General features: G+C 40.1%; 1 protein-coding gene across 1 annotated transcript; it reads left to right on the forward strand.

Moving 5' to 3' along the window:
* Positions 1-580: 580 nt before the first annotated feature.
* On the forward strand, positions 581-7,976 carry prss29 (protease, serine, 29). Its single transcript, NM_001001228.1, is given in 5 exon segments — positions 581-657; positions 2,500-2,662; positions 3,815-4,080; positions 5,413-5,582; positions 6,855-7,976. Coding segments are annotated over 5 exon segments (993 nt in total). The 5' UTR covers positions 581-611; the 3' UTR covers positions 7,203-7,976.
* The last annotated feature ends 2,766 nt before the right edge of the window (positions 7,977-10,742 follow it).

Here is a 10,742-nt window from a genome sequence, read left to right on the forward strand (position 1 = left end):
CCTGCGAGGGGGGTCAGGGGGGCCCATGCGAGGGGAGGGGGAAGGATGGAATTAGGGGACAAGGCCAGTGGGGGCACCCCCCAGTCCGACCCTGTTCTCATATCTCTTTCACTGCTGCTTGTCCTTCTTAGACTGACGCCATAAAAGCATTGTGATCACCAATGGTCCATTAGGTAAAACTACAGAGATGGAAAAGCCCACCTCTCAGTTTCCTTCAGTCAGGAAGGGAAGCCATCTTGATTGTCCCACTTTCTCACAAAACCAAGGCAACACAAAAAGTTTTATTTTTTAATAAACTCTTGGAATGACAGAAGCAGAAGAACACACAGTTGCAGAAAAAGCGACCTGTGTTTGCCCAGTCAATAATCCATCACTGTTCAAATCTTTAGAAAAGTACACCTGATAATTTCCATTTCTTTTATGACATCATTCTCTGACCCGCAGCTGCAGGGCACGGCAATAAAGTACCCTCGGGGCACTGACCCATGTCAACAAGCAGGAACCAGTTGAGCAGCTCTGATTCTCTATATATAAGTCAGGCCTTCAAGGTTTATTTTCTGTACAAGGAAGTCAACCAGTCCACAGAGTGAATCCAATGACAAAAAGACAATATGCTGAGACTGCTGTGTGTTGTGCTGAGCATCCTCCACCACCAAGGTAAGGATTTACACCATTCAAATGCTGTCTCTTTGGCAGGTTTCTCTCTGTAGTCTCATGTGACTGTCACATAGTGGTGCAGAGATTATCTCTGATACCTTCAACTCAATCTAGAGCAGTGGTTCTCAACCTTCCTAATGCCCTTTAATATAGTTCCTCATGTTGTGGTGACCCCCCAACCATAAAGTTATTCCTAAGCCCATCGGAAATATGTGACCCCTGTGAAACGGGCATTCGACCCCCAAAGGGGTCCCGACCCACAGGTTGAGAACCAGGTTGAGCAAGGAGTTTGCATGTTCTCTTCATGCATATGTGGATTTTCCTAGACTCCACAAATTTGCAGGAAGGTCCATTGGTTTAGGATAAAATGAACCCCTTTGTGTTGTGTAAATATGACAAGGAACTTAGATTGTAAGCTCTGCTGGGATAGAGAATGATGAACAATCTTGAGAAATGCCTACCTGTAATATGTGGGCCCTATACAGCTAATAATAACTGGTCTTCCTACCTTCAGCTTGACCAATACGCAAGTCAAGTTGGAGGCATCACAAAGCAGTTATTGGTTCTTGCAACTGAAAATCCTGCTGTGATTCGGTCATGTATTCAGAGGTCTTCTCCAACTTCACCTGGAGAAGGTAGATCAGTTTTGCATGTTCCTTGTGTATCCCATTGCTTTCCCTTGTGTAGGAAAGGTTATTGTCTCTAAAGTCTAAGGGCAATGACTCATGGAGAGATTCGTAGCCAGTGTTGAAAAATTGTTGCCATTAGGGATGCACCGAAACCACTTTTTTGGGTTTGGTCGAACCCCCGAACCCACCCAGCAGGATTCGGCTTAATCCCGAACTGAATCCTAGTTAGAATATGCTGATTAGGATCAGAAGGGGTTAAAAATCACAGCGCGGGACGGAAAAAAATTTTCACTTCCCATTTAACCCTTTCCGAATTCTAATTAGCATATGCTAATTTATGCTAATTCGTATTCAGTTCGGCCAGGACCGCAGATCTGTGGTCCCAGCCGAAACCGAATCCTTAAAAAAACGCCTGGATTCAGTCGAATCCGGGATTCGGTGCATCCCTACTTGCCATAGACTAACATTGGGATCGCCACGAGTAAAACAAATCTCCCCATGTGTCATTGCCCTAAAGCAGGGATCCCCAACCTTTCTTACTCGGGAGCCACAGTCAAATGTAAAAAGACTTGGGGAGCAACACAAGCACCATAAAAGTTCATGGAGGAGCCAAATAAGGGCTGTGATTGGCTATTAGGGGCCTCTATGCACTCTATCAGCTTACAGGGGCTTTATTTGGTAGGAAATCTTGTTTTTATTCAACCAAAACTTGCCCCCAAGTCAGGAATTCAAAAATAACTCCCTGGTTTGGGGGCACTGAGAGCAACATCCAAGGGGTTGGGGAACAACATGTTACCCCCGAGCCACTGGTTGGGGATCAATGCCCTAAAGCAACTGGACTTTTCTTGAAAACTTTTCCCCACTCATCCAAGTGGCTTCAGAGTGATAGGAAATTCCCCCAGGATTTAACATCCAATCACAATGGTTCCATTGAACTTATTCAAGTAGGTATTGGCTGAGACTCACAGGTGTGAAAGTGTCAACAATGGTTCCATGATTCTCACTGAAGCAGATATAAATTTCATTTTAATGTGCATGACTGGAAAGGTAAATTGGATTAACTTTCAGGGTTTGACTGCAGAGAATTTCCCTACCATTCAGTTGGACTGAAGAAGCCACTTTAATAAGTGGTGAACATACAAGGCCATCATTATATTGTATAACTGCTGAGCTGGAATGGGATGTCTCACCTCCTGCCTCTCTCTCTCCCCAGCCTATGGTGGGCCAGTTATGTCAAAACGGATAGTCGGGGGGACGGACAGTGAGGAAGGGGAATGGCCCTGGCAGATCAGCCTGGAGTTCGAGGGTGGTTTCCTCTGCGGGGGATCCCTTCTCACAGATAGCTGGGTGCTGACTGCGGCTCACTGCTTTGATTCGTAAGTCTGATTTGTAAGTCTGTGTTCATTCCACAATGGTACCATACGGCAACACCGGCACCTAACTGCTCAAACCTTATAGTATTGTAAACCTTATTCTGCCCCTTCCTACTCTAACCCCCAGATCCTCCCTATTCAGTAAGTTCTAGTTATCTACTTCTGCTTGCTCTTTGATTTTGCATTGTTGAAGCCTGCCCCAAACTGAAGTCTTACTGGCTTCTATGTCTTACTCTCAGCCTCTACCGTAACCTTCCCATAGACCCCTCTATACCCTACTGCACAGTAATTACATTGCTCTAAACCCTTCTTACATGCCACACTACATACCATCTGCCATACCTTGCTCTGCACCCTACTAACTATCCTACTAACTAACCTGCTAACTAACTATACTACCAGAAACAGGGGGAGCTCCCAGCATGGGCGGCCATGTTGTGACACTTACAAATGATACTTAGTGACCCAGTTTGCTCATTATGTGAATGAACTGCCCCCAAACTGGGGCACTAAGTACCATTTGCATGTTAGTGACACAACATGGCCGCCCACACTGGGAGCCCCTCCTGTTGCTGGGGACATAGTGCCCGTTAGTAGTGTTTTACACACAAAACGGTATTGTTTCCCCCCAACCAGAGTGTGGGCTCTATTAACCTGCACTTCCACTGGGGTAAATAGTATTTAACCGATAGGTGCCCTTTATGGGGGGAGTAGAGAGGTCATCATATTAACTACATATTGAGTAGTAGTACTCAATCTAAATCTTGTATCAAATAATAATCCTACTTCATCTCATTATTGAATACAACGGGGGGCAGTGAGGACTATGGGCCATGTTTACTGAGATTGGAAATAAATATCACCAGTGATGTTGTCCATAACAACCAATCAGATCTTTGCTTTTAGTTTCTAACTTGAAGGTGATTGTTCAAATCTAATTACTGATTGGTTGCTATTAGCAACATCACTGGTGATATTTATCTCCAATCTTAGTAAACATGCCCCTATATTGCATTGAGACAAATAGAACTCCAAACACATTATCTGTTACTATACCCTTGTGTGTCTTAGAAATAACGAGTGTTGGTATAGTTGGAACTTATTTCTATTCCCTTCCATTCTAACTCTTGTTAAGACCCACTGTTTACCTTCTAGGATGAATGTCTCCAAATATACGGCCTATCTTGGGGTCTACCAACTCTCTGACCTTGACAACGCAGTATTGAGGGGAGTCAAAAATATCACGGTGCACCCTGATTATATGTACGAGGGATCGAGTGGAGATATCGCACTTATCGAACTGGAAGAACCCATCGTCTTTACCCCTTCCATCCAGCCAGTCTGCCTTCCTTCCCAGGACGTTCCGTTACCTATGGGGACTATGTGCTGGGTGACTGGATGGGGGAACATTAAAGAAAACAGTAAGTAGATGATGTCATTTCCTACTAGGGATTTCTGGATATTTCTTATCTTTGTTTCCATGCACAGCCTGGCTAGTTACAGTATCTGGTTCCCCATCCAACATCATTAAGGAAAGCTGACATTAGGGCAATGGCACATAGAGTCATTTAATTAACACTAATCAACAAAAATGCTACTAGCAATGAGCCAATCTGTTCCATTTTGTTTCATTGAAAAATTGGCAAAACTGCTGAAAAATTGGCAAAACAGCGAAAAAATTGTGAAATCCGGCTACTGCACAACTTTTTTGATGCACCCATAACTTTTTTTGATGCAACCGTGACTTTCTTCAATTAATAACAATAATAATAATAATAACAATAACATTGTTATGATTATTATTATTAGTAGTAGTATTATTAGTATTATTAGTAGTAGCAGTAGTATTATTAGTATTAATCATACTATTAATAATAATAATGTGAATAATACTAATAATAACAATAACATTATTATGATGGTTAATAATAATAATAATAATAATAATAATAATAATAATAATAATAATAATAATAATAGCAATAATAACAATAGCAATAACAATAATAATACTAATTAATTATTAATAATTTATAATGATTAATTTTTATTAATATCATTAATCATAATAATAATTCTGCAAATACAATTTGTAAAATGTGGAATTTCCCAGTGAGTAGTGATGAGCGAATCTGTCCTGTCTCTTTTAAAAGATTTGCAAAACGGCGAAAAATTTGCGGAACAGCAAAAACGTTGCACATCAAAAAAAGACGTGTGTCATTTTTTTACGCGAGCAACAATTTTTTGACGTGGCTGCCATTTTTTTTGACACGGGCGACAATTTTTTGACGCGCGGCGAATTTTGTCACCCGTTTCACAAATTGCGGAAATTTGCCACTGAATGTGACCGAATGAGTAGATTCACAGGGCCACAGAATAAAAAAGTAAAAACAAAAATCTTCTTTATTAAAGTTGAATTAAAAAGATAGACATAAAGGGGGCACATTTACTAAGCAATTTTGGGAAACGTCGATTTTTTGGGGGGGGATTTACAAATGGGTTTTCGAAAATTTTCCCCAAAAAGTTTTAGTTTTTAAGAAAATAACTCCCATCATTTGTGATTTATTAGTGTTTAGGCCTCTCTTCTTCCTATTGTTGATGGTTTTCTGAGTTGATTTGCAATGGGTACTGAGGTCACCTTCATTGTCAAACTCAGAAAATATTCATAAAAATATGATGATATTTTACCACTATGGAAATACTTCATATTCTACTTGCAGTACAGTTATCAGGACCATTCTATCTTCCTACAGCGCCGTTAGAAGATCCTCAGACCCTGCAGAAAGCCGAGGTTGGTTTAATTAACCGTACCAGTTGTGAGGCCATGTATCAATCCAGCTTGGGATACAGACCCAGTATTCACCTAATCCAGGATGATATGATCTGTGCCGGATACAAGCAGGGCAAAATAGATGCCTGCCAGGTATGAACATCCCCCAGGTCTACGGTTGTATTTCATAGAATCCATAATATCTCTGTAGAAGGAAAAAGCAAGTTTGGTATAGAGCAGGGGTCCCCAACTGCCGGGCCGTGGACCAGTTCCGGGCCGTGGATGGCATGGCAGTGGGTTGCAGCGCACCCCCCCCCAAGCGTGTTGCATGTATTACGCGCCGTGCCCCCCTCCCCTCTGCCTCCGGTCCGTGGAAAATTTTTTTTGCTTCCTACTGGGCCGTGGTGCTAAAAAGGTTGGGGACCCCTGGTATAGAGCACAGAAATCGAAACTTTTATGGTTAAGATTTGGGTACATACAGTATCTAGTAGAATTAAGTCTAAAACAACTGGACTTCTTCAGTACGAAGCCACTTGGATGAGTGGTGAAACGTTTTCAAGAAAAAATTCAGAAAAGTCCAATTGTTTTAGACTCAATTCTACTAGATACTGTATATCATGACTTGGATGAATGAGAATCTTCATAGACAAAACACGAGACACCATAAAATCAGCTGGAACAATCCAAAATGAAGCCCAGTTTTCCATTTAAACTATGCAGTAACGTCATCAAATTTCAAAACAATCTGATGAAAGTCTAGTGATGGTGATGGTTTCCATTCCAAATGTTTCTTAGGATGGAGATATCAATACATAGGCTACATAAAGGACATAGATTCCACAGAGTACACCCTATAGGCACAATAAGGAAGGTTCTAAGAATCTGAAGAATATATTGGGTAGATAAGGATTGGTCTAGAATTCCATACTTGAGAAAGAAGCCACTCAGATGAGCGGTGAAAAGTTTTCAAGAAAAAACTCAGAAAAGTCCAGTTGTTTTAGACTTAATTCTACTAGATACTGTATATCATGGCCTGGATGAATGAGAATCTTCATAGGCTAAACAAGTGACACCATAAAATCAACTGGAACAATCCAAAATGAAGGCCAGTTTTCCATTTAAACTATGCAGTAACGTCATTAAATTTCAAAACAATCTGATGAAAGTCTAGCGATGGTGATGGTTTCCATTCCAAATGTTTCTTAGGATGGAGATATCAATACATAGGCTACATAAAGGACATAGATTCCACAGAGTACACCCTATAGGCACAACAAGGCAGGTTCCAAGAATCTGAAGAACATATTGTGTTAGATAATGATTGTTCCAGGATTCCATACTTGAAGATCCAGATAGAATGTATGCTAGATAATTTGTCCATTAGTAAATGATGTATTCATAGTTGACCTTACTTTGTCTTCACAGGGAGACTCAGGGGGACCACTTGTGTGCAACACCAGCAACACATGGCTACAGTTTGGCATTGTAAGCTGGGGTCTCGGATGTGCTGAGCCTAATCAGCCTGGTGTCTACACCAATGTCCAGTACTATCTAACCTGGATACAAGAGCTAGTGCCTTCAGTTATGTTCTGTGATGGAGAACCAAGCATTGCTACCACTACATTCACAGACCTCTCACAGTCCGTTAGTATAAGCTCTGACTTAGATGGGGCCTTTAGGGAAAACCTAAAAAACAGAGCTCATACTCAGTCGTGGTCCCTGGTAACCATAGCACTTTCTCTCATTTGTCTGTGTAATGGGCTTCTTTTGTAGGAAGAAAGAAGGAACCGATTCGCTGTGTTCTGACACAAGAGCTGTTATATTAGGAGGCTATGGTGGTCATTTGTTGGGGGTTAGTGGACTATTTAAAGGGATAGTAAACCCTGCTGCACAGCGCGGCTCAATCAAACTTTACTCAGCTGTTGCTGGACTACAAATCCCAGAATAATGTAACATATAATGAAGGGTGAGGCATGCTGGGAGCTGTAGTCCAGCAACATCAGGGTTGGATTCTTAAAGCAATATTGCCCAATAAAACTTTCCCAGCTCTCTAGGGCCCGCATTGGCAGCATTGAAATGCAAAAGAATCCTCCAATGAGAATCCCAGCTGATCTGTATAAATCTGGCTCCCTGTTCTCTGTTCCTGCAATTGGAGTTGGGAGCATTAAGCACAGTTTCCCAGCACTGAACAAGTCTGTCCCTTTATCCCCATGTCTGATTCCTGTGCCATATAATGACGGGAAAATGCCATCATTATCTCTATATGTAAGGTACCAGCAAGGGGCCTGACACAGTGCTGGCAATCAGCATTCTCATTGGTCACTTCTCTTGCATCTATAATTAAGTTTTGGGTCAGTAGAATTCTCATTGGTGAATTGGTTTCCATGTATAATTAGTCTAGGGGTGTTTTCTGTGGCAAAACCTAGCGATAAATTTCGCTCATCCCTAACGAGCTCATCATGTTACCCATTAACCTTGTACCCATTATTGTATATATTGTATATAGTGTGTACATGACTGTAAATAAAGTAGTAGTATTCTATGAAAGCAAATGCGTTTCTCCTGATTTGGTTCCTCCAACCACAAAAGGCCGCCATTTTCTCCAGCCAATCAAATTATCACAAAAACAAAGCACATACCTGGGGGTTTTCACCGCTGCTGAACTTCTTTCTGCCGTCCATTTACTCCAAAATCACACATTTGCCCATTGACAAATTGGGGGTCATTTATAAAGTTTGCGCAGCCCATACTTTTTTCGTAAATGGTTGTTTTGCCCCAAACGCTTCCATTTTGCACTAAATTGAAATCAGTTTAGCGAATATTTTTTCCGCCACCGCCATATTTGAAAAGCTTTGGCAGACAACCGCACTGCAAAACAAGCGCCTATGGGTGCTCAAATGTGGGGAGATTCAATATTCCGTCCCTGGAAATACTGATATATTTATATAATATACAGTTTAATCATTTCCCTATGGGACCAAACTGTAAATTATATCCTTATAAACGGTGCTTAGTGATGTCATTTCTGTCACATGACTATATGATATTATAATAAATAAAGTATTATCATTGTAATATATGAGGATATTAGTCATAATATAAGTCACCTCGGAGTTCCATGACCTGTATAAAAGCCAAGGTTGAAGGCCATGGTCATGGAACTCCTCGGTGACTTATAATATCCCTATATGTTACAATAGGGGGCACTTTATTCACTATATATTATAAGGAACTCCTCGGGGGCTTATAATATCCCTATATGTTACAATAGGGGGCACTTTATTCACTATATATTATAAGGAACTCCTCAGGGACTTATAATATCCCTATATGTTACAATAGGGGGCACTTTATTCACTATATATTATAAGGAACTCCTCGGGGGCTTATAATATCCCTATATGTTACAATAGGGGGCACTTTATTCACTATATATTATAAGAAACTCCTCGGGGGCTTATAATATCCCTATATGTTACAATAGGGGGCACTTTATTCACTATATATTATAAGGAACTCCTCGGGGGCTTATAATATCCCTATATGTTACAATAGGGGGCACTTTATTCACTATATATTATAAGGAACTCCTCGGGGGCTTATAATATCCCTATATGTTACAATAGGGGGCACTTTATTCACTATATATTATAAGGAACTCCTCAGGGACTTATAATATCCCTATATGTTACAATAGGGGGTACTTTATTCACTATATATTATAAGGAACTCCTCGGGGGCTTATAATATCCCTATATGTTACAATAGGGGGCACTTTATTCACTATATATTATAAGGAACTCCTCTGTGACTTATAATATCCCTATATGTTACAATAGGAGGCACTTTATTCACTATATATTATAAGGAACTCCTCGGGGACTTATAATATCCCTATATGTTACAATAGGGGGCACTTTATTTACTATATATTATAAGGAACTCCTCGGGGGCTTATAATATCCCTATATGTTACAATAGGGGGCACTTTATTCACTATATATTATAAGGAACTCCTCTGTGACTTATAATATCCCTATATGTTACAATAGGGGGCACTTTATTCACTATATATTATAAGGAACTCCTCGGGGGCTTATAATATCCCTATATGTTACAATAGGGGGCACTTTATTCACTATATATTATAAGGAACTCCTCGGGGGCTTATAATATCCCTATATGTTACAATAGGGGGTACTTTATTCACTATATATTATAAGGAACTCCTCGGGGGCTTATAATATCCCTATATGTTACAATAGGGGGCACTTTATTCACTATATATTATAAGGAACTCCTCTGTGACTTATAATATCCCTATATGTTACAATAGGGGGTACTTTATTCACTATATATTATAAGGAACTCCTCGGGGGCTTATAATATCCCTATATGTTACAATAGGGGGCACTTTATTCACTATATATTATAAGGAACTCCTCTGTGACTTATAATATCCCTATATGTTACAATAGGGGGTACTTTATTCACTATATATTATAAGGAACTCCTCTGTGACTTATAATATCCCTATATGTTACAATAGGGGGCACTTTATTCACTATTTACTATATAAGATATATACAGTTTAAGACATTTTGTACCTATAGGTGTTCAAATGTGGGGAAATTCAATATTCCATCTATTCACTTGGTGATGTGGTTAAACTTCCCCGCAAACACAGCTAGTAATATTTTTGAAGACAAAATGCCAGGGAATGTACTATAGAATCTACACTCTAGAGGCAGATTTAACAAAACTCAAATTTTTCTCAATTTAATTTTTTTGAAACTTGGAATAAACTCGTTTCAACGAATATCAGACATTTCTCAATAAATCTGAACTGAAAAAGCACGTGGGGGAATAAGTCATGGAAAAGTGCGTCAAAAATCTGAAAACCTCTAGAGATTTGGACAGGGATATCTGCTATTAACTTCTACAGGTTTTAGGTGGAGTATTTTCTGTCTCATAATAAATCTCAGAAAATCTCCCCGGGTTTAAGTGCAAAAAAATCAGAATCATGGGAAAAAAAATCCAAACAAAAGTAAATGCCCCCCATAGAGTCCTGATGAAGTCAGAGTCTACAAATTGACTTGAGAAGGTCAATTTACTTAAGGGACAATGTATAATTATATATTTTAGTTCTACATATCTACGAGGTTATGGGTGGGACTTCTCAGAGTAAAGGTGGCCATACACGGGCCAATTGTAGCTGCCGATATTGGTCCCTTAGACAGATTTGGAGCTTATCGGCCCGTGTAGGGGCACCAACGACTGCCCTGTCCGACCGATATCTGGCCTGAAATTGGA

This window comes from Xenopus tropicalis, chromosome 9, assembly GCF_000004195.4.
Source record: "Xenopus tropicalis strain Nigerian chromosome 9, UCB_Xtro_10.0, whole genome shotgun sequence".
NCBI classification, from domain to species: domain Eukaryota; kingdom Metazoa; phylum Chordata; class Amphibia; order Anura; family Pipidae; genus Xenopus; species Xenopus tropicalis.